The 25,702-nt window shown below is 41.9% G+C and overlaps 1 protein-coding gene across 5 annotated transcripts in view; it reads right to left on the bottom strand.

Moving 5' to 3' along the window:
* HSD17B12 (hydroxysteroid 17-beta dehydrogenase 12) overlaps window positions 1-25,702 on the bottom strand; it is a 255,125-nt gene that overhangs the window by 5,220 nt on the left and 224,203 nt on the right. For all 5 annotated transcript variants that reach the window (XM_074955307.1, XM_074955309.1, XM_074955308.1 and 2 more), the window contains 3 exons: window positions 24,968-25,002; window positions 18,959-19,040; window positions 3,974-4,039 (listed from right to left, as the gene is read on the bottom strand). In XM_074955307.1, coding sequence (XP_074811408.1) covers window positions 3,974-4,039; window positions 18,959-19,040; window positions 24,968-25,002 — 183 coding nt within the window. The remainder of the gene's footprint in view (window positions 1-3,973; window positions 4,040-18,958; window positions 19,041-24,967; window positions 25,003-25,702) is intronic.

Raw genomic sequence — 25,702 nt, 5'->3', positions numbered from 1 at the left:
TATAGCAAGTGTTTCTTTTAAGACGTCCCCTTTTTTTCCCTCAACACCTTTCTGCAAATTTGGGCAAAATACAATTTCAATCTTAACTAGCCACACCATTCTGAAACAAAAGAAGTTTACGTACAAATTGCACTACTTCGATGCACAACTAGATGGTGCTGAAAGATAATCCATTGTCTGCCCAGAGAAACTGAGCAGAGTGGGAATAAGCTGTACCGCTGATAATTTATGCATAGCGTTCTCTAGCCATTATTCCAAACACTTCAACGTTGTTAGAAGTTGTAAGACTACGGAACAACATTTTGTCTCCTGCATTCTATAGTGAAAAAAATGCTTCAGAAACATTAGCTCTACCGTCTCTCACTAAGAATGCAATCTTTTGTTTGGGCTAAAGCTCCTTTATGTCCTGAAAGCTGTTAATTTTTCCTAGGAAATACAAAAGTGGCAAAACTATTCAGAGAGATGTTTTATTCAACTGGGATCCAGAGATTGAAAGGCTGTAAGCAAAGCAAGGTTTGCTACAGGTAAAACTGGGTGCTTGCATATGACACCACACTGTTCAGGCCAGAAAAGTCTGTAGAGCAGCTGATCATATAAATCAGTGGGAGACCTATGAACGGAACTCAAGAGTCCTGTGTCCCTGGCTTATGCACTAGCTTGTAAACCACACTCACTCCCTATATGAAGGAAGACTAATTGGACCATAATCTTTTTATACTGATGCTTCTTGAGAAACTGCTGCATTCAGATCTTCTGGTACTACCACCCACCTGGGAGGTACAGGAAGGGACCTTCAGGCTTCTATGAAAAAGCCTCTTTAATGCCCCCCCCCAAACCACTTTACAGAACAACAAAACAAAATCTCAGATATTCAAGGAAAATCCTTCAAACAGAGAAGTGTGAAAGAAAATCCAGTACTATGCCACTGCCTGAATACTGTAATAGCGGTATTAGGAAGAAATGTAAATAGAGTAAGATTTTTTCTTTCCTTATACTTTTAAAATATGTTTTAAAGTATTTGAAAAGAGGCAAAAATGCACGATACTGACAGAAAGCTGTTCTCTGCCTATTGTTCTGAAGCAGGAAATAGGAATAAAATGAACAGAAGGAAGAAGAACCCAGTGACCCCTTCAGACGGACTATCCCATGGAGACTCATGTTTCTGCAGACAGATCATAGGCATCCCCATTAACAGTGAACCTGCAAGTTAGTCTTGCGAGAAATCCTTACTTTTTTCCATATTCCTTTCATTCTTGGCAGCTACTTTCCACTATAGATTTTCATCCCATTCCCCATACACACACACAGGAATACTTGACCCTGAGACTATCTAGTTGCTATTCTCCAAATGAAGACTGGAAGTGGCCTGTGGAGCCAGAGAGGAGTTTGTTTCTGAACCTAAAAGTTTCTCTGCATTACAGTACAGCCACACTGATCAAACCTGGCTTCCAAAGAGAAGGCATTTTCACTCGGGCAGCATTGCTACAACTTGTACTGAGTTTCAGAAGTAGTATACTAGCAAACTATTGTGTGTTTCTGCTTTTCACACAAGTGTTTTCTATTGGTCTGGTATAAGCTGAGGACATGCCACTTCAAACAGCTACCCCATACTTCAGCTATCAAGAGGCTGAAGTACTCCTAAGGGAATGAAGGAGACACGTTGGCCAAGCTTTAAAGATATGCCTCTAATGTTCATTAGTGGTAGGCACAGGGGCTCAGACTGGGGTAGGGAAGAAAGACCAATAGCTTAGTACAATTAGCATAAGAAATCCTGATCACCAGCTATTAGGCCCACACAACTCAGAATGGCTATTCATTTAAATTTAGGGAGGAGATGGAGCTACCACCAATTGAGAGCCCACAGCCAGCATGCCCGAGAAGTGAAGCCAGGCTGACACTATTCATTACCTTGACACATTTGGGATATCAAAGTCTTTCGGAAAACATGCTGGTAGCTAGGGGAAAACTTTGTTTGCAGGAAGACAGGCAAACCTAATAGAGCAACAGCTTTCAGTGAAGTTTAAGTTTGCAAAATACACACGTTCTCAGCTTCTCTACATCCTGTGCTAGACAAGTTTAGACGCTACACTCCGGGGGGGAGGACACTGCGGCGGTTCTCCCATGTTTACACTAAGTTTTCTTGCCTGTGTAAAAGTGTCATGCTGACTGCATTTTCATTACCATGTCATCTATTCCTGCGCAGAGCAGGTCTGCGCAACAATACTTAAAACATCATCAGCCACCAGCGCCTTGTCAACACTAAAGTTTCACCATTGGTACTCCTACTGAAATTGCACCAGTGGTACAGTTAGGAATTTTAAGAAAAAGTTTAGTGTAGGTTTAAACAAGGAAGCCATTGTAGGGACATTGCATGCAATAGCTTATTGAATCAAAAGTTGTCCTTTTCCTAGCACTGTCCGCACAATACTGTTGAGCAACAAGGACAAATGGCATTTCAAGCATTACATTTTTATTATGCTCTAAAAAGGAAAAGCCACGAAACAGACAAGATGTTCCTTGCCTAAGGACATGTCTACTCAACACATCTGAGATGTTCTTAACCAGTTAGCGAAAACCTAGTTTGTGTCCAGACACTTCATGGCTAGTACTCACTAAGAATGGCAGCTCATAACTGTTCTCCTGTACCTTGTTTAAAAGACTTGATTTATTTATTTAGCATCACGTAGCATTGTTTCCCTGACTGTGTAACCTGCCTGGTCAGTCCTCCTTTCCTCCAAGCTTTCTGTGGCAGGACATCCCAGAGTAAATTGCCTCATGCTGCACCTGATATGCCACATGTATGCCCTCTGAGCATGACCTGCTGCTGAAGCACTAAGAGCCACCACAATTTTCTAACATCACATGATACAAAATATGGGCAGGCAAAGTGGTAGCTATGGACACAACTCAACCATGTTTGTAACCAGATCAGATGAGTGTTCCAAACGGTTTACAGAAATAACACCTGTACATGTAGAGTAGACAGGGTCTTATGAAACTCTCACCAACCCTGATTTATGCTCTGGGGTGAAAACCATGAAAAAAATCATTGGTTGCGACACCCAAAAACAGGCAAAACTTGGGGTCATGTGAGTACTGCTTTGAGTTTTTGAGTTCAAACAATTCTGAAACTCAAAGCAAACCCACAAGGGATGTGAGAAACAAAACTACAGAAAGGTTTGCACACGGTCCTGCAAACAAAGCCAGCCGGTGTCACATAGCTGGATTCAGCGCTCTTAAGCCCTGGTTTTCTTAATTTGTATCCAAATGGTTCACTGGTCTACTGTAAACACAGCTAAGTTACTGCAGGTAAACTAGAAGGCAAAGATAAAAACCTATTAAATGACGTAATACGAATATCAAGTTGTGAAGTTATACAACTGGAATCTGATATTCAAAATGAACCTATTTGCCCGATGCAAAGCTGTTCTTCCTGCTACCTTTCCCCACAGTGTAAGCAACTGCGAGTGCAGAGATCTTACTGTTACATACTTTATTAGAGTTGCCAGCATTATTCGTAACTAGTGATAAACTAAAGGATATTTAGGTTCTGTGTTCTAGTCCTTAGTGTGGTTAGCTATTGGATTTCTGGTGCATAATGTCATGACAAACATACCAGGAGATTAAGGAATGTTGTAACCAGTCAGTATGTAACTACAATCAATCAGTTTTGTGGAATATATTGTAGCTAAAATCATAACAGGTTCTGTCAATTATATTGATCTTCTAATATTTAATGATTTGTAACACTCATCTTTGGTTTTTGTTTTTAAGTCATTTATACTTAATTTCAACAGGAAGAGTTCAGAAACAACTGCTACTGGGACAAACAAAAAGAGAAACTGTATCTTTAATGGTTTATCATTATCACATTTTTGAGTGAATGGGACGATTTCCTTTTGTTGCCAAGACAACTGTTACTGTGGTAACCACACAATAACAGGGATACTTAAATGAAACAAACTCCACTCACCTGTACAATGATGCCCTTGCTCTTGTACTCCACATGGAGGCCTCGAGAGAAGAAATCCACAAAAGCCTACAAAGAAGGGGGAGGACACACAGTATATATCAAAGTGGAAACTAATATATATGTAGTTTGTCAATATTTCTCAGGAGGTTCTAGATGACTATTTACACATCTTAAACACTTTTAAAAAAAGACAAACTCGTTTTCAAATAAAGTTTGTAGATTACAGTAAAACCCTAGATTCATAGTGCATTATACAAGTGAGATGCTAGTTCAGAGCAAAGATTTCCCCAATCCAAAAGAGAAGATCCAAAACCCTTAGAACTATTGGAGGTTCAAATCTGGTTGCAGATTTAATTTTTGGGGCTTAGACCCCTCTCTAGTCCAAAGAGAAAAGGGACTGGAGCTGGTATATAACAAAGTCCAGTAAAATGGCTTCTTGCTAAATGCCTGATTTGCTTAGCCTCTTATAGAAAGGTAGTTATCTGCCACTACTTCTCCATTTAAAAAAAATGGCAACAATTAAAATAGTTTCTCTTTGTAAAACTGAAATGTTTAGATATTTGAATTTTTTCCAGTTCTGCATTCACAGAAATGCCACCTTATTTTACACTAGTATGTCCAGTACAAGAGTGGCATTTGCTGGCTTTGAAGAACACCACTGTTCATTCTCCCTCAGTTGGAGGTTTACAAGTTACAAGTGCAACATCCTATAGAAGAAAAGGTGATATAGGAAGGAAATTGGTAAGGATCATCAAGACACCATCTCACAGCTTAATACAGCAAACAGACCCCGCTGTTTTCCCCTCCTTCCATACTCACACCCAAATGATGAAGACACCACTTCCAATTTAACACTCTGTCAGTGCTGTAATAACCCAAGGCTACTCACCAACTCCAACATTTTTTAGGACCATAAGGTTTCCAAACCATATTTCTCCTTCATTTCTTTTTCACCCAGGTAAAACACAAAAGGCACCAGATGCAAGTATCATGACTTAACAATAACAAGGATGTACTGATCAATGCATTTTATTCATATTATGAAGTTAAATACAATTATTTACCATTTACTTTAACTTCAATTATTTGAGAAAAAAATCAGCTCTGGAGAAAAAAGATGAACGAGAGATAGCAGCAGCTGCTTCAGAGCTGCGTCAATAGAGACATAGTCAAGAAAAAAATATTACATCTGTTTAGCTATTTCTTTCATTGATCATGTCACCATCACTACTACATTAGTAAAAGTCCTACTTATACCCAGTGCTTTGTTAAATTTGTAGTAGCCATACTCATTTCTATTAAGTGGTCATCTCCCTGAACTTCTCAGCCCGTACACAAAGCAAAGAGGGTATACTCCCACACAATACAATATCTCTATAGATATCTACCTGAGCATACGCAAGCGCTGAAAAAAACCCCAGGTTTTACTGCATGACAGATGGGTCCATGGATTTTACATCTTCAAGTCACATGTACAAATTAAGTTAGCATTTAGAAGAAAAGCTTACCAGGCCATCTAGACCACATCCAAGTCAGTTACTAAAGTATCTATAATTTAAACAAGTTAGATATCTAGTTGTAAACAGCTGCCATGTACCATGCACAGGCCCGGTGGTACCTGCATATGCAAATAGCTTGTTGGTCATTTCCATGTTCCACTACCAGATTTGCATATGTGGTGACTGCACACCACAAGAGACATGCAATCATGCATCTACCGTATTTAAAATAAATAAAATCAGGCCCATACATTATTCCTATGTAAGTTGGCTAACCATGGTATTCTGTTTATCAACAAAGTGATTCCTTTTCCTCATGTCAGGTAGAGAATTTCAGATCTGACATGACTGGTAATCCCACAATCAAACACTGACTTTAAAATATAAGGTGTAAAAAGGAACTGCCAGCCATTTTTATTGAAAGTTTTGCAAACAAAAATAGCATGTTCATTTTACATGGGTTCAAAAAGCAGGAATTTAGCCACTTCCACTGTGCGAATGAATTAAATACGTATTTCCAATAGCTAAATCGTTCAAGACAGAGACAGACATTTGCATAAGATTTTACTTTTGTAGGCACCCCAGCTCCTCAAAAGCCTTAAAATAACTGAAAATAGTAACTTCAAGAATAGACAACATGCTTCAAATAAGGCTGAAGTGTGGAAGCCATCACTTTCTCTCTTCCCTCTATCCCTGATTAATTAAAAAAAAAAAGTATAAGTAAACAGTGCCTGCCACAGCAAAAGTAATCCACAGTGGTAGCTCTCTTACACACTTCCATTCCCACACCCAATCAAGCGCACTTAGAAGTGGCCTGGCACAACATTTATACCTACTTTCCTCACATGCCGAAACACAGTATGAAGGAGGAGGAGTTTTCCTTTAAGGATATTTCACTGCATTTGTAAATGTTGACATCTCTACAGGTAAATTGAGCGAGAGTCAAACACTCTTCTCCATCTTCTGTCTAGTTAGCTAAGGACATCAACTTAGCCCTGAAGGATGCCGCAGATGAAACTAACATATATTGAGGGAGAGAGAATCTCAGAGTTGCAGATGGGGCCTTTCTACAGATTGTAGACCTCAGGAGAGTCATTTGCAAATTTAATAATCTCAGCCACTGTGGTAGAAGAAAAGCAGTTCTTCCACACGTAACAGCAAAGAATGGAACAAATACCCTGTAATTGTGTTTCTTGGAAGAAATCTTCCAGGGGTCCCTTCCTGTGTCTCAGTTTCCCAGCATATGACAAATGGAAAAATCCCAAACACTTAAGATTTTTTAGTTCTTTCATATGGCAGCAGAGGATGAGAACCTGAGCCATCTCCCTCACACAAGAAGCCACATCCACCTCTGAATTTGCAGTGCCATTGGAGAGTTCTAGACAGTTCCTCCCTTACAAAAAGCAAAGACTATCCAAATGGCATAAGATATACTGTCACTGGAGTATGAAGCTCACTCATTCTACTAACTGAAGCTACCAGGAAATTGACCTTCAACATAAGAAACTTAGCTCACAGGAAGTGATTGTTTCAAAAGGAGCTTTCATCAACTAGAACTGGATGAGAGTTCTTACATCTTAATTACCACAACATTCTTTCCTCTAGTCTTGACAAACGCAAATTTTCCATTCAGAATGCTGCTGCAAAGTTCACCTTCCTAGACCCTCTGTTTGACCATGTCACTCCTCTCCTTGAACTGCACTGGCTTCCCCTTCTTTATTACATCAGACATGCTGCTGGTCTCCACTCTCAAGGCTCTTTACAGTCAATCTCCACCCTAACCATCATCTTTCATTCACTATTGAGATGTCAACTCCCACCTCTGATCTGTCCATAATACCAAACTCCACATATCTACAAGGGGGACATTGTGAAGTGCAAATGTGGTTGATGCCTGTGCTCTTGGAATGGACCTGTGGAATGGGCCCAAATCCCTTCAGGTGGGGACTGTCCCAATAATCGATAGCAGCACGTAATGCACCCTGAGACCCACTTGGAAATTCTATGGATGGAAATGGCTTGACCCTTGATTCTCTCTGCTATGGCAACAAAGCGCCTTGGAGATTTCCAAAATAGCTTTGTCCGCTCAAGATAAAAAGCCAAGGACTGCAAATGCCTAACAAGTGAAGTTTCCTTTCGTCATTAGAGGCATGAGGCTTGGGCAAGAAGGTGAGTAAGTGTACGGACTGACTGAGGTGGAATTGGGAAACCACCTTGGGTAGGAACTTGGGGTGAAGATGTAAAGAGACCTTGTCTTTATGGAAAGGGGTGAAAGGGGGGTTGGCCATTATAGCTCCCAGTTCACCAACGCTCCTAGCTGATGTAATGGCGATGAGGAAAGTGACATTCATGGACAGGAGGGACAGTGAGCAGGAGGCCATCGGGTTCAAAGGGAGTGGTTGTCAGCGAAGTGAGGACTAGGTTAAAGTCTGATTGGTGGGTGATAGACTGAATGGGAGGGTATTTCCGCAGAAGGCCCTTCCAGAACCGTACAGTAAGGGGTGAGTAAATATCGAACGGCAATCTACCGGTGGGTAAAAGACTCTATTGGCAGCTGCATGCACCTAAATGGAACTGAGGTCAAGTCCCGAGATCTTCAGATAAAGAAAATATTCCAAGAGTAGTGGGATGCCCATAACTTCAGGGATAAGGCCCTGCTGTGTAGCCCAAGAAGTGAAATGTGTTCATTTGGTGCAGTATGAGCGTCTTGTGGAGGTTTTTTTTTTTTTTTACTGCTTGAAAGGACCTCTCTCATTGCTAGAGAGCACTCCTGGGCTAGTTGAGGTGTCCATCCAAAAACCAAGCCGTCAGTCAAAGTGTGTGTGTGGGTTGGGGTGTCTGAGTCTGCTGTTGTGTTGGGTTTGTAGCTCTGGAAACATCTGAAGCATGAGTGGAGGGTGCTTTGACATGTAGGGGAGAAGTGGGAGCCAGAATTGGTGAGGCCAGAAGGGGGCAATCAGGATGGTTGTTGCTTTCTCTCATCTGATCTTGTGAATTACTCGTAGTAAGAGGGGCAAGGGGGGAAGGTGTAGCGTCCGGTTCAACCAACCAATGACTAGGGCCTCTCCCCTGTGATTAAGCTCCAGTTCCTCCCCAGGAACAATACTGGGTGCATTTGGTGTTGTTGTGGGATGTGAAAAGATCCCTAACGGGGGTTCCCCACTGACCAAAGATGTCTGTGATCACAGAGTCGTACAACTCTCACTAGTGGCTGGTTGCAAAGTTTCTGACGAGAGCGTCGGCAATCACGTTCTGGGTGCACGACAGGTAGGCTGCTGTCAAAAGAATGTGATGTGTGATAGGGCTGACCTAGGAGAGAAGGCCTTAAAGCCAGAAGCTAAGCAACAAAGGGGAGTTAGCAAACAGGGGAGTTTGAGAGGAATTTGTAATACTGTCGCTATGATTAGGAAGGGTTGCATTGCCAGTGCCAATGCTGCTCCTGTCTCTTCCACCTGCGCCTCTATCCAGATAGACAAGCTAACCATGGATGCCTCTACCCAGATCCTGGTGTGGATTTACAGAGACAATGGCCTGCATTTCCCACTCTCAGAAAGCCAGGCTGCAGGGGCAACCATCCAGTGCGAAAGGTGGCTGCTGGTGGAATCTCTCAGGAAGCAGGTGGGAGAGCTACAGGAGGAGGTGGCCAGGCTGAAGAGCATCCATGCCCAGGAGGAATTCCTCGAGAGTATTCACATGGAGACATCCAAGGCTGAGGAAGCTATCCAGCTACAGAGGACTACTGTCACACCACAGGGGAAGGAGGATATGGCTTTGTCATAAATATAAAGGGAAGGGTAAACCCCTTTAAAATCCCTCCTGGCCAGAGGAAAAATCCTCTCACCTGTAAAGGGTTAAGAAGCTAAAGGTAACCTCGCTGGCACCTGACCAAAATGACCAATGAGGAGACAAGATACTTTCAAAAGCTGGGAGGAGGGAGAGAAACAAAGGGTCTGTGTCTGTCTATATGCTGCTTTTGCCGGGGACAGACCAGGAATGGAGTCTTAGAACTTTAGTAAGTAATCTAGCTAGGTATGTGTTAGATTATGATTTCTTTAAATGGCTGAGAAAAGAATTGTGCTGAATAGAATGACTATTTCTGTCTGTGTGTCTTTTTTGTAACTTAAGGTTTTGCCTAGAGGGATTCTCTATGTTTTGAATCTAACTACCCTGTAAGGTATCTACCATCCTGATTTTACAGAGGTGATTTCTTTACTTCTATTTCTATTAAAAGTCGTCTTGTAAGAAAACTGAATGCTTTTTCATTGTTCTCAGATCCAAGGGTTTGGGTCTGTGGTCACCTATGCAAATTGGTGAGGATTTTTACCAAACCTTTCCCAGGAAGTGGGGTGCAAGGGTTGGGAGGATTTTGGGGGGAAAGACATGTCCAAACTATGTTTCCCAGTAAACCCAGTTAGAGTTTGGTGGTGGCAGTGGATATTCCAAGGACAAAGGATAAAATTAATTTGTACCTTGGGGAAGTTTTAACCTAAGCTGGTAAAAGTAAGCTTAGGAGGTTTTCATGCAGGTCCCCACATCTGTACCCTAGAGTTCAGAGTGGGGGAGGAACCTTGACAGGCTTTGTCACAGGGAGGACACTGGCAGCTAGTTACTGCTGGCAGCAGGCAGTGCTCCACCTCTACTCCACCCACCATGGTGATAGAAAACTGATATGCTGCCCTGGCAACGAGCGATGAGGAATAACCCCCAAGAGGAGGAGGAGGAGAAGCCATGTACCCCACAGCCACCACTCCCAGGAGTAAATGTAGGGTCGTGGTGGTTGGTGACACTTCTGAGTGGGACAGAGGCACCCATCTGTTGCCCTGACAGGACATCCCAGGAGGTATGTTGCCTGCCAGGGGACCATATCCGAGATGGTAGGAGGGATTGTCGAGGATCATTCAGCCCTCTGACTACTACCCCATGCTACTCATCCATGTGGGCACTAAATGATACTATGAGGTATGACTCTCAGCAGATCAGAAGTGACTACAGGGCTCTGGGAGTAAGGATGAAGGAGTTGGGAGCACAGGTGGTGTTATCTTCGATCCTTCCGGTCAAAGGTAGGGGCCCAGGCAAAAATACATGCATCCTGGAGGTGAATCGATGCATCCTGCAGGTGAATGCCTGGCTGCAAAGATGGTGTCACCAGGAGGGCTTCAGCTTCCTTGACCATGGGATGCTTTTCCAGGAAGAAGGACTGCTAAGCAGAGATGGGGTCCACCTATCAAGGAAGGGGAAGAGCATTTTTGGATACAGACTGGCTAACCTAGTGAGGAGGGCTTTAAACTAGGTTCGAAGGGGGCAGGTGACCAAAGCCCACAGGTAAGTCAAGAACATGGAGACCTGGGAGAAGGTTTGGAATTGAGGGGAACATGGGCTGTTATAACAGGGATAAAGGAAAGACAGAACTGATGGGGGAAATCAAATCAGTATCTTAGATGTCTGTATACTAATGCGAGAAGTATGGGGAATAAGCAGGAAGAACTCAGAATGCTAGTAAATAAATACAACTATGACACAGTTGGCATCACAGCAACCTGGTGGGATAATACACATGACTAGAATATTGGTATCGAAGGGTACAGCTCTCTCAGGAAGGACCGGCAGGGAAAAAAAGGAAGAGGTGTTGCCTTATATATTAAAAATGTATACATTTGGACTGAGATTGAGATGGAAATAGGAGACAGACTTGTTGACAGTCTCTGGCTAAGAATAAAAGGGGTAAAAAAACAAGGGTGATGTCATGGTAGGGGTCTACTACAGACCACCTAACCAGGAAGAAGAGGTGGATGAGGCTTTTTTTAAACAGCTAACAAAATCATCCAAAGCACAGGACTTGGTGGTGATGGGGGACTTCCACTACCCAGACATCTGTTGGGAAAATAGCACAGCATGGCACAGATTAACCAATAAGTTCTTGGAATGTATTGGAGACAATTTTTTATTTCAGAAGGTGAGGACAGCTACTAGGGCAGAGACTGTTCTAGGTTTGATTTTGACAAATAGAGAGGAACTGGCTGTGAATTTGAAAGTGGAAGGCAGCTTGGATGAAAGTGATCATGAAATGATGAGTTCATGATTCTAAGAAATGGTAGGAGAACAGCAAAATAAAGATAATGGATTTCAAGAAGCAGACTAGCAAACTCAGGGAGTTGGTAGGCAGGATCCCAGGGGAAGCAAGTATAAGGGGAAAAAACAATAGAAGACAGTTGGCAGTTTTTCAAAGGCATTATTAAGGGCACAAGAGGAAACTATCCCACTGCTTAGGAAAGATAGGAAGTATGACAAGAGACCACCCTGGCTTTGATCTAAAAAAAAGAAGAGTCCTACAAAAAGTGGAAACTAGGTCAAATTACAAAGAGTGAATATAAGCAAATAACACAAGTATGTAGGTACAAAATTAGAAAGGCCAAGGCACAAAACGAGATCAAACTAGCTAGAGACATAAAGGGTAACAAGAAAACATTCTACAAGTACATTAGAAGCAAGAGGAAGACCAAGGACAGGGTAGGCCCATTACTCAATGAAAGGGGAAAATAACAGAAAATATGGAAATGGTAGAGGTGCTTAATGACTTCTTGGTTTCATTTTTCACCAAGAAGGTTGGTGGTGATGGGACATCTAACACAGTGAATACCAGTGAAAATGAGGTTGGATCAGAAGAGGCTAAAATAGGGAAAGAACAAGTTAAAAATTACTCGGACAAATTAGATGTCTTCAAGTCATCAGAGCCTGATGAAATGCATCCTAGAATACTCAAGAAGCTGACTGAGGAGATATCTGAGCCATTAGCAATTATCTTTTGAGAAGTCATGGAAGATGGGAGAAATTCCAAGACTGGAAAAGGGCAAATATAGTGCCCATCTATAAAAAGGGAAATAAGGACAACCCAGTGAATTACAGGCCAACCAGCTTAACTTCTGTACCTGGAAAGATAATGGAGCAAATAATTAAGCAATCAATTTGCAAACATGTAGAAGATAATAAGGTGATAAGTAACAGTCAGCATGGATTTGTCGAGTACAAATCGTATCAAACCAACCTGATAGCTTTCTTTGACAGGGTAACAAGACTTGTGGATGAGGGGAAACGGTAGACATGGTATATCTTGACTTTAGTAAAGCTTTTGATACTGTGTCACATGACCTTCTCATGAACAAACCAGAGAAATGCAACCTAGATGAAGCTACTAAAAGGTGGGTGGCAAAACTGGTTGGAAAACCGTTCCCAGAGAGTAATCATCAGTAGTTCACAGGCATGCTGGAAGGACGTAACAAGTGGGGTCCTACACGGATCAGTTCTGGGTCCGGTTCTGTTCCATATCTTCATCAGTAATTTAGATAATAGCATGGAGGAGTACACTTATAGTTTGTGGACGATACCAAGCTGGGAGGGGTTGCAAGTGGTTTGGAGGATGGGATTAAAATTCAAAATGATCTGGACAAACTGGAAAAATGGTCGGAAGTAAACAGGATGAAATTCACTAAGGACAAATACAAAGTACTCCATTTAAGAAGGAACAATCAGTTGCACACATACAAAATGGGAAATGACTGCCTAGGAAGGAGTACTGTGGAAAGCGATCTGGGGATCAAAGTGGACCACAAGCTAAATATGAGTAAACAGTGTATCACTGTTGCCAAAAAAGCGAACATCATTCTGGGATGTATTAGCAGGAGTGTTGTAAGCAAGACACTAGAAGTAATTTGTCCGCTCTACCCTGCACTGATTAGGCCTCAACTGGAATATTGTGTCCAGTTCTGGGCACCACATTTGAGGAAGGATGTGGACAAACTGGAGAGAGTCCAGAGAAGAGCAACAAAAATGATTAAAGGCCTAGAATACATTACCTATGAGGGAAGACTGAAAAAACTCTTTAGTCTGGAAAAGAGAAGACTGAGAGGGGACATGATAACAGTTTTCAAGCATGTAAAAGGTTGTTACAAGGAGGAGGAAGAAAAATTGTTTGTCTTAAACTCTGAGGATAGGACAAGAAGCAACGGGCTTAAATTGCAGCAAGGGAGGTTTAGGTTGGACATTGGGAAAAACTTCCTAACTGTCAGGGTGGTTAAGCACTGGAATAAATTGCCTAGGGAGGCTGTGGAGTCTCCATCATTGGAGATTTTTAAGAGCAGGTTAGACAAACACCTGTCAGGAATGGTCTACATAATTAGTCCTGCCACGAGTGCAGGGGACTGGACTAGATGACCTCTCAAGGTCCCTTCCAGTTATACGATTCTATGCACCATTCCCATAGGAGTATAGTTTCGGCACATAGGGCTCAGGATCTCATTCCCCCTTGCTTGTTTAAGTAAAAGACTACGGTGGTGGTGTCTAACATGGAGAACTTGCAACCCTGAAATGTTGGCAGGAACACCTGGCAAGCTTTGCGTACTGCCCAGAGTTCCAATATGCTTATGTGCATCCTGGTGTCCCATAGCGTCCAGGTGCCTTGTTTCATGCAGTTGCCCGTCCTTCCCCAGGCTGTGAGGGATGAGTGTTATGATAGTCACAGTGGGCAAGGATGGAGGAAGGTCATCCCTGAGCAGATCCGTAGTGGGTCCATCTACCATTGTAGTGAGGAGAGGACGTCAGGTGGCATGCTGAGCAGAGTATGCATAGGTTGATGAGTGGGGGAGTAGACTCTTTGGAGCTACAGCTGAAGGGGGCGCAACTGTAGGTGAGTGAAGGACATGACATATGTGGAGGTTGCCATGTGTACCAAGACATAAAGGCAGATTTTGGCCAGAACCGAAAGGTTGGAAGTCACCCAAGTGATTAGTTCTCGCATTGTCTGGAACCTGGAACTCAGGCAGAAGTCGCATTTATGAGAGCTCCTATGAACTCCAGCGACTGTGTAGGACTTAAGGTTGATTTTTGACGTTGATCCTCTGGGAGGAGAGGAGTAGAATGAGTTGGGATGTCGATTCCTGGGTTTCGTCTTGGGACCATGCTGCCATAGCTAGCCACGAAGATAGGAAAAAAGAGGGATCCTCTGACATCTGAGATGAGTTCCAACTACTGAGAAAACTTTGGTGAATACTCCCGGGGCAATGGTAAGTCCAAACAGTAGGACCCTGTATTGAAGGTGTCAAGGTCCCACCTTGAACCTCAGGAACCTTCTGTGTGTCAGGTGTATATTGATATGGAAGTAGGCATCCTGTATATCAAGAGACATAAATCATATGCCTTTTTCTAGGGAGGGAATGATTGTTGCAAGTGTGACCATGCAGAATCTTTGTTTGGAAATGGAATGGTTGCCAATATCAGTCTCCATCCTACATTCTTTTTGGGGACTGGGAAGTAGCTCATTTGGAGCATGAATATTGGGGCCACGAGCTCCAGTATGGCCAACCCAGTTGACCCTGATATTGTGTAGCCTGTGACCATGGCGTTGGATACCAACTCTGTGGGTCAGGCAAGGTGGGGAACTGCCACCATGCTGTTAGAACTGTCTGGTCATCGTGCATCTGGAACAGGACCCATGGACCACGTCGGATATCCGTATCATCTGAATCATAGGAGTCAGAAATCTCGCCAACGGGGGGAGGCAGGAACAGAGCAGATAAGGGTCCCTTGGACTTGATGATCAGATTGGGGCCTAGAGAGAACATAGTCCCTATAGTGCAAATAACTTGTGGGAACCAGGGCGCTTCCAAGTCTCCCAAGGGTCAATGATATCCTATCCGTTGGAGGAGCTGGTACCGGAAACTGCATCTGTCTGGGGACTGACATTTCCTGTGACTCTGGCAGAGTCAGAGCTGGCGGAGTCGCAGGATCCGTACAGGTGGATCCAGTGATTGATATGGCTGTTTCTCAGTCTTGTGAGACTTGGAATACCTGGCTCCTTCATGGCTGGAACCCATGATCGGTGCCAAATCTGTCTTAGACGTGGAGGAAGATTTGTTGCCATGCTTATGTACATGCTTTCTTGCTTCATGGCTAGGCCCTGGCACGGGGTGCTTAGCACTAGTACCAGCGGATCCAGACGAGGTTCTGCAGTAGGGGGAAACAACCTTCGCATGTTCAGGCCAATATACCGGGGGTAAGGGGGTGGTCCCTGGCCAGGATCCAATGACTGCCTCATGGCAGCCTCCATAAGGTGTGTTTCCTGAGGTGGAGAGTCCAATTCTCTCAAGTATGGGCAGGAAAGGACAGGCAGATACTGCACCTAACCACAATGTGGGCTTCCCCCAAGCAGTACAAACAGCGCTGGTGCTCATTGCTGATGGAAAATGAGTGATGGCAGGAAGCACAGGTTTTGAACCTCAACATCTTTGGTATAATCCTGTACCCTGGCCCGAATACTGGGGGTGGGGTGTAGGGGGGTGGTGGCAAGAATTGCCACCAAAGCAACATCCCAAGTTCTAAGTCTGTCATGAAAGGAAAATTTGAACAAAAATCAAAAAGGGGATACAGAATACAATAAATTGAAACTACGAACAATACTAAGAATATTTTTGTACAGTGTGTCACAAGGATGATAGGAAAGTAAAAGCTCCAACTCAGACCATGAGGTGGTGAGAAGGAACTGGAGACACTGGAGTTCTGCCATGCCCTTTATCACCTCGGGTGAAGACATGAGGCAGTGCAGGGTGCATACGCAGACTGCTGAACAGTACTATTATCAAAAGTTCTGGTTCTGGGAGCATGGTGCATGCACATAACCCTCAGTGGAATACAATAGGGACAATCACTCAAAGGCAGCAGCGTTTTGCTAGACCTAGCTCTTCTCAGGGTCATGAGAAGAAGAGTGGTAGCTTCTTATTCAGGCAAGTGGTGAAGTGATCCACCTCACTGGATTCTCTATGGGAACCTGATTCATCACAATCTGATATATGCACCACATGTGAGGATATATCATGGATCAACTCCGTTTGCATGAGACTGTGTTCTTCCTTCCTGCTAGGCATATGGCTTCTGGGATTGTGTGAACAGAATACACTTTCATATCTAAAGGACTTTAGCAGGGCTGCATTAGATGGCAGCTGATCACTCAGTGCCTCTTTCTGTGAGGAAGCAATGCCTCAGAGCAGGTGGAACTCAGGAACCTGTGACTTCAAGTCGCAAGGTCTGGAAGGTATTAGCGACTGCATGGCAGAGTCCTTACTCTCCAGAAGGAGGATTCAGAACTCTCTGCAGATGAAACTATCCTGCTGAGCCTAAAAGGAAACTGGATTTGCTCTGACATGGGTGGCACTGACAGTCTGGTGATTAGTGCTGAAGGCTGACTTAAACATGTTCTTTGAAGAAGAAATCCTTGAAGCAGTAGGGGCTAAGCCTTGGGCTGTACTTAAGGTAGTTTCCAGGAGTGCCATACTGCTTGAGTGCTCAGCTTGACATTTGCACATAGATCTGATACTTTCCCCTTCTACTCATCCATTAGACATTCTTCTGCCCCAAGGACACTGTTTGAAGCCGCTGAGGACTCTTATTGCCTTTTTAGGGCTCAAGTGGATGGAGGACATCCTAAACACCCACACAACAAATAGCTTTGGAGTCAAATTATCTCTCAAACATAGAAAGATGAAGCATCAAGGTGAAAATGGAGGCTGAATGCTGAGGCCAATTAGAAAGACTTCAACCACTGAACTGGGGTTCTGCCAAGATCTCTAACTGTGGGACAATATCCTATTGTTTATCTCATAAGCCAATGCGAGCTGAAGAGCCACAGCATTACAAAAAAAGGGAAGGGCAAATCCAATGAGACAACATATAAGGATATCAAGAGACAATTGTAGTGCAATGAAAAGTAGCTTGATAGTTGCAGTTCCTGTGGGAAACTTCTTTGGTGACTGTGGTTCAGAAATGAAATGACAAAAAGTTTCATAGGGTAATGGTTAAACTTCATGGTGGTTCACTACTACCAGCTGAGGGAAGAGGGATTGCTTGTGACTCTACTAGTTACTACTGCCCTTAGGGCCACAAAAATAGCTCAGGGAGCTATGGTTGTTGCATGTTAGGAGAAGGGAGAGGACTGGGTATCCTGCACAGATGGTACCTTTGGAGAAGTCAGCATGATAAATGCAGTGAAATCTCTTTAAAAATCACAGCTTTTGCAAGTCTTTAAACACATTCAATAAATGATGAGTAGCTTCTGTGTGTTTTATATCACTTCAAAAAAAAATTAACTAGCTAGAACACTGAAGTCAGGAGGGAGAAAGAAAGCCAACAATTTGCTGGAATACCTAGTATGGAACACACTTTAAAAGCTACAAAAATAGCATTCAAACTAATGCAAGTACTAATAAATAATATTCTGCGTGAACTGCACTGGTGGTCCACTTGCACAGATTCATACTATCTGCTATTGGAAAAAGGCTGTTTTGACATCCCTTCTCCATGCAGTGAGAAATTAAGAAATAAAACAAACATTTTAAAATGAGGCTCCTATAATTCATATGGAAGATAAGACCAGAGATGGCAGAGCTCATACAGCTGGGTTGAAGTGGTGACATGGTGGTAGGACAATACTTTTGAAAGAGTGAAGATGTACTGCACAGAATTGTTTTCATAGAACAGTGCAACATTTTACTGAAACTGTAAACCAAAAAAACCAAAAAAAATTACAAAAAGCTAGAAATATTTAGAATGTTGTTTTGCCAGTGATGAACTTTTTAAACTAGTCTGATTGTTTCCAAATCCAAACAGTCAAAACTTGTAAGTGGATATCTTAAGTTGTGCATATAGGGTCCAATGGAGGAAACAGGTGTAACTCTTTAATAGAAACAATGGACAGATTACACCCTACACTTTGGTCCTATCACACAACAGGAGAATCATGTTCAAAAATATCTTCAATAAGAGAAAAGTGCCAATATGTTTTTGTATATAGACTAATTTTCAAAACACATTCTGTGCCCATGGGTCCACCCAAACCAAGTTTGCCTTGTGTTAATATCCTCCTTTAAATAAGGTATCAAAGTATTTCAGCTTTTAAAAATATGCAGCACGTAATAAGGAAGTGTATGCAGACCTCACAAAACATTAGGTTGACAATAGTAAAACCAGTATGCCTTGTGTTCTCTCCTGCCCCACCCAAGCTTTCATTGTTTGCAAAAAATTAAGTTCAGTAACCACTACTTTTAGGACATGTCTACACTGCCTTCAGTTCATATTATGAGGGTGTGACTAGCAATGTGCACTGAAGTGCTGAGCTGTAACTCTCCTGCGTGGACACTGCAGGCACAAACGAAAAAGGCTTCTACTTCGCATTTAATGTAGTCCTATTTGAAGGGGATCACAGTAATGTGAGCTAGGAATCTTTCAGTTCATGCCCACAGCATCCACACAGGGGAGTCATGACAAGCCCTAAGTGCACACTGCTATTCACATCCCCTTACTCCAAAACGCGGAGCAGTGTAGACAAACCCTTACTTCACCAAACTACCAATAGAGGGACCTTAGAAACATTTACTCTCACAGCTTTTATTGTTACATTTCTGTTTGACAGTTCAGATTGGAGCATACCAAAAGGAAGGTGTACCTTGGTTGCTGAGTACAGAGTGAGCAGTGGAGATGGATACATGCCAGCAGCTGAAGAGATATTCAGGATTATTCCTGTAGATCTGAAAGGCAATGAAAGCACAGTTACTTGCAGGAAAGAACACATGACTTACAGGCTTCAGAAGTGTCTGTTAACTAAAGGGAAATGTTTACTTGCAATAGGGGTCATGTAGATTCATTTATTTAAAAGAAAAACAGTTCAGAGATTTGCAGTTTGTCTTCTGATGGCTATAGCAGACATGGGCCTCATTCTCTTTTTGTGCACGTATTAATCAGGAGTAACTCCACTGAAGTCAGTGAAGTTACACAAATGTTAAACTACTGTACTAGAAGAAGTAGGCACTGTACATCTAGGCTAGAGGTTTCAAAACTTTGCCCAACTAAGAGGTGCAAGGGCAACTTAGAAAGGTGCCCCAAGGGCAGCTTTCAAATCTCTGCTAAAGTGGCAGGAAATAATAGGAGAAATTTGTAATATATTTTGCACTTCTATGGTATCTTTCATAAAGGGACCTGGAGTGGTTTATAAACATCAGTTCACAATGCCCTTGTGAGACAGTAACAAGTACCTATAACCACTGTTCAAATTTTAAAGTAATTTTTTGTTGGACGGGATAGACTTGAAATACACAAAAGACAATCCTCTAGATACCAAACACGTTTGGTACCCCACACAGTAAAGCCTACATTTTAAGCATTGATCTGACGCATTGGCAATCAGCTGACCTTGTATTTACCTTCCAAACCCCAACTCAGGGCTTGTCTACACTACTGCTAAGGTCAATGTAACTTTCCTTGCTTGGGGTGTGAAAAATCTACCCCCCGAGTTGCATCGACTTAAAGCAGTGTCTATGCTGTGTTATGTTGGTGGGAGACGCTCTCCTGCTGACTTAGCTTCCAACTCTTGTTGAGGTGGACTAATTACGTCAACAGGAGAATGCTCTCCTGTCGACATAGCGCACCTTCACCAGATGTGCTATATTGGCACAGATATAGCGTGGTAGCGAAGACAAGCCCTCAGACTATATCATTTGATAAAACAATTATTAAGATTTAGCAAATGAAAGTTCCTTCAAGTATCTTGTAACTCTATTATTCCGACTGCAAGTAATTCATCCACAATGGGGTGGGGAAGTTTTAAGCAAACAGGAAAACTAAGGTTGAAATCTCTCTGAATTGAAGCTTCTGTAATAAACTAACAAGCACTCACAAACCTTTTGTATAACACCTCTGCAAATAGCATAATTAATGTTCCAGTTAATTAGCAAATATCTATCCTTATCGCTATGTAACTGCGCTTTGTGAACTTACTGTAAAAAGGCTGCTTTGGAATCACAATGACGTAGTGACATTATTTTTGATAGGTATGCTTTAACACGAGAAGAACAAATTCCATGAAATATATCTTGATTTCCGTTTGTTTCCTGTTAAAGCTTCAGAGTTCCTGATCATAGTATTATTTACTAGTGTAGCAGCCCTCTTGTCTCCCTAGAGTCTTTGTCAAAGTTCCTCAGTAGCCATGATGGGAGAGGCAAAGTATTAACATGGATCAGAAACTAGCTAAGACAAAGTAAGAATAGGACTAAATGGTCAGCTTTCACTGTGGCAAAAGGTTAACAATGGGTGCCACAAGTTTTTCCTAGTAGGTGTTTAGTATATTTATTCTCGAGCTCAAAACAGGAATGAGCAGTGAGATGGCTAAATTTACAGATGTCAAAACCATTTAGATTACTCATACTAGAGACCACTAAGAAGAACTTCATAAGGCCCAACAATGCTACATGAATGGGCTACAGAATGAGAAATGAAACTGAATATTGACAATGCAAATAATGCATATTGGAGAAAATAATTTGAACTAATCATATCCCCTACCGGTTTTAAATCAACTCTTAACTCAGCTAAAAGACCTGAACATCACTAAGGACACAACTTAATGAAGACCCCTGCTTAATGTGCAGTAATGCTCAAAAAACCAAACAATGTTAGGATGCATATGGAATGGGAGGGTTAACAATACAGAAAATATAATGCAGTTCTAAATTAATGGTATACCCGGACCTGAAATACTGTGCTCAGGTCCTTCTGATCATCCTCTCTCAGAAAAGATAGCAGAAATTCAGGGGATTTGATGAGAATATTAGGAAGAAGGAAAAACGCTCATACAAAGGGTTTGAAAAGACAGACTGTTTACTTTATGGAAGAGATTAAATGAGAGGAGCTATGATAAAAGCACACAGAACAGTTAATGGTATAGGGATAGGAGATCAGACTCTTTGATTCACCCTCTTGTAATATAAAAGCAAGCTGACATTTAATTAAAATGAAATACTGGAAATTCAAAACTGGTGAAAGGAAATACTTTTTCCACATGCACAGTTAGGCTGCAGAAGTCATTGCCACAAGAGTTCACTGAGGCCAAAAGCTTAGCAGGATTCAAAAAAAGTATCAGACACTTATGTGGATAAACAAGAACAGTAAATATTTAAAACTCAAACTAAAGCCTTGGAAAGGATATAAACACTTAAGCTTCAGGGCATAAGCCAGTCTCTACTGGGGGTCAGGAAGCAGCTTTCCATAGGGGCAGGTTATACCATAACAACATACTGCAGAGTTTCTTCCTCTGAAACAGATAGCACTGGCCACTGTCAGAGAGAGAATACTGGACTAGGTGGACTACTGGTCTGATCCAGTATGGCAATCCCTATAAAAAATTCCACAAGTCATAAATATAGCCTCCATGCAACAGACTGAGAACCCTATATATTACTATTTTGTTTAGTGCTGACAAAATGCTTTAGTGCTGTGAAAGACAAAAACAAAAACTGGTCCTGACCTGAAGAGCTCACAATTTAAACACCACAGAGGGCAGGGAATCCAGATGTGGGGATAACAGTTTCCAATCACCCCATGATTATGGTTTTATTTCTTTCAGGTATCACAGAAGAAACAGGCTTTTTAAGGAAGGATTTGAATAAGGAGAGGGTGTTGGTTTGGCAAACTTGACTGGGTAAATTAAACTTGTGATATGCCCCACTCCTCAGTTTGCTGAAGAAAGTTGATTAGCAATAATAAATAAAAAGGTGACTTGCCTAACACCTCACCATCATTCTACCTTAAGCAGTACAGTGTAAGAGATGCTATATTTAGCTTTCCCACTGTTGCTATGGTAACCAGCTGGAGCAAAGTGGAAAGAGCAAGCTTCCTTCATAATGTAATTATGCACTTGTTACTTCTATAGTAATATATACTATAGTTTGATATTTATCTAGAAAAACAGTCAACTGATTTTTCTTGCTCACAAAGACATAAATCTTAATTTCTTGAGTAGTTCCACGAGGCTCCCACATTTGCAAACAGCAGACAAAAGTCTGAACATCTACAGCAGAACAGCTCATCTAAGTGTAATACAAAGTGCATATTATAATTTTCATATTTAAAAGATAAGCGTTAGGGAACCAGAAGATGAACAAGAGCATAAAGCCTAAATGCCAGCATTTATAGAAAAGGTATTCTTCTAGTGCTGTACGTAATACAAATTAAGAGGAAAGACATACAAGGCGTGGTGAAGTTCTCCTTACAGACAAAGAGTTAGAGATTATAAAGTCTGCTCTGCTATTCCTTCACCTTGAGACATTATTTGGATGTACATTGTACAAAAGTGCGTGCACACAGACAGACAAGTACAGCACTACAATATACACCAAAGTGCATTACAGTAAGTTTTATCTCCTTGATAAAACTTGATATGCCTAGTGATCATGGGATCGCCAGTATAATACACGTGGACAGAAAGAAAAGGAGCACTTGTGGCACCTTGGAGACTAACCAATTTATTTGAGCATAAGCTTCCGTGAGCTACAGCTCACTGGCCCCCTTAACTTTGTCCAGGCTCATAAACCCAGATGAGGAGTTTGTGTTTGGCCCACGAAGTACAGTTAAACACAGCTACCTGCCATTCATACTCTTGGCCTGGTGAGCCACCAGATCTGTTGTGGCTATAGATTCTGAACAGTGTTAATAGCATAATAATTTATACCATGGGTGCAGGGGGCTGCAGAACTGGTTTCTGTACCCCGTAAGGTAAAAAAAAAAACCCAACAAAAACTGAGCCAGCAACAATGTAGAGGCTTTTGTCACCCATCTTTCCTTTTCATATTGAGGGTGCCATCCAGGATGGGGGAACCATTTAAAATAGCTCTATATGACTTGGGGGGGAAGGGGGAGCTCTTGAGATTGGTGAACAATTTCTTAGCACTAATATGACTTTTGTCTTCAAACTGCTTTTTGAATATAAAGTCTCACCCTCCTGTGAAGTAAGTATGTGTCACCATTTTACAGATGGGGCAACTGAGGCAGAAGGATGAAGTGAATTGCCCATGGCTAGTTAGAACTAGAACTCAGTATACATTGGTTCCCTGGTTTATATTCAGACTATGCCACTCAATATTTGTCAAGTTGTATGTAAGTGTATACCATGCTTAACAGAAAAGCAATCTAACTGAAACAAACAGAAAAAGATACAAGACAAAAATAAAAGACCAAACAGTGCTATACACAAGGTTTGAGAAGGAATGCAGGGCAGCTTTATGAAAGAGGTGCTTTTGAAAGGAGATATTTGAAGAAAGAGGCTGCCTAGTGGACAGAGCAGGAGGTCTCTTTAAAATGACAGGCGGTTTGAAGGCTGCCACAATGCTGAGTGTGTGGTGAATAGAGAAAAGGAACAATCAAAAGAGAAAACAAAGGGAAGAAGTACAGCTGAAGATAATCTCTGCCAGCCACATCTATGAAAATCTCCTAAATAGCGTTGTTTTATATATGGCCTACACCTTTTTCATTTGTTACAATTTCTAAATTTGTTTAAAAGAATCCCAGTGTACACAATGTTAAACTCCTCAGAAAAGCTGAGTGACTTCAGTAACGTCCATCTCTTTTCGTTTCACGGCAACAGTAGAGCGACTCAGAATATTTTTACTGCATTTGATTTTGCAGTCAGGCATATGCTACTTATGGTCATGAGCAAAACTACAGCTGCCAGCTTCATACAGGGGAGCAAAGGGTTCCACACTTTGGTCAAGAAATAATTTTTGGCCTGTGAATCAGGAAACGTCTCCACATGTGTGCTAAGAAAGCGAATCCCAGGGTATACAGACACAAAAGGTTAATTATTTAAGCACTCGTCAATATTTTAGGTTTGTTTACATACCAACACCACCAGGCTGCATTACCTATGCAAATGGTACTGAAGCATTGTATGTGTTCCCCTCCCATTGTATTTATTTAGTGATGCCAAAAGCAGCAAACTAATCATCATGGCTACCATGCCTGGTGCTATGCAATCTTCCATACAGCCCCACAACCCTTGGAAATCCAGGCATAGTTCTTGAACAAAAACTGTGAAAATCATGGAACAATCAACATCAACTAGAAAACTGCCACTAGGCTGAGACTTCGGGGCTTTAGTTTTACCTGGGATCTAACCAGGAAGTCAATACATGTCTCCAGCAGTGAAAGACTGGTGTGCATTAACTGTTATTTTAAAGAATTGCCTCCAATTCTGATTTACTATATGATCACACACTTCCCTCAATATGCCTCCTACTGTATAATGAAGCACACTCTGAATCCATTTTACTTACAATGACTCTGAGAAATAGCCTTCAGAAGGTTATTCCCAGGAACTGTAACCACCCCCTCAGAATAGCAGGTTGTTGAGTTAGTGCCGATGAGTCAGACGGGCTTTTTAATTCTGTTCTAAAAGAAATCACCACAACAGTGGAGAAGGGGGAAGAGGAAAAATAAAAAGGGAATCGAGTGGAAAAGGCTTCCACTGTCTGATGATTCATGCACCATCAGCGTGACTCACCCAGCAATACTCTGCTGTTAAAACATGGAGGGTAGGTTGATTAGTCACAGTAATGAATTTTTCAAAGAAAGGATTCTCCCCTATAAATAATGATGACTTTGTCTGTATAGTGTTTGCGTGACTCACCTTTCCACCATGCCGGGTAGCACCAATCGTGTCATCTACAAAAAAAGGAAAGAAAACATTCGTGATGGCTGGGAATGTAGATACAGAGTGAGGGAATCCTTCCCTCCCAGAGGCAGCTGCCCAACCTCCACTCAAGTCACTCTAGGGGAAACTGAAGACTATATTTTGCATAGGCAGTTTATTTTTATTCAGTGTAACTTTGCAGTGTCAAGAAGTTATGTGCAGTGAATCTGTTGAATTCATCTGCACTGGTAACATCAGTACAGTGGGAGAATCAATTTATCTCAGATATTTTCCACTTCTACAGCACTTTTCATCAGAGGCTTTCAAAATGATTTGCAAACAATGTCATATCACTAGGATGTTTTGGGGCAGGTATAACCTCTGTTTTACAGATAGCCACACAGGGGTAACCAAGTAAGTGGAAAGGCTAACAACAGAATCCAATAGTTTCCTGTCCTTTATGCCATCCATCCATCCTTCCCTCCATCCTCCTCTTTTAATTGTGAAAAAAAATTTTAGTGAAAAAAATATTTTCATTTGGTTTTGAGTGGCAAAAGCACTAGCCAGAGTGTAGGCAGGTACTCTGCTAACTTTGGTAGGCCGCTCTTTCAATGCAGCTTGCTATTGAGCTGAATCCCACTTATTAAAGAACACATTCTTTTCTGAGGACACTACGCCATCTGTGCAATAGAAAATAATTCCTACTAGAAACCAGATGGAGGTAAAGAGGTC

This window comes from Natator depressus, chromosome 6, assembly GCF_965152275.1.
Source record: "Natator depressus isolate rNatDep1 chromosome 6, rNatDep2.hap1, whole genome shotgun sequence".
NCBI classification, from domain to species: Eukaryota; Metazoa; Chordata; order Testudines; family Cheloniidae; genus Natator; species Natator depressus.
This window is presented reverse-complemented; position numbering and strand designations above follow the sequence as displayed.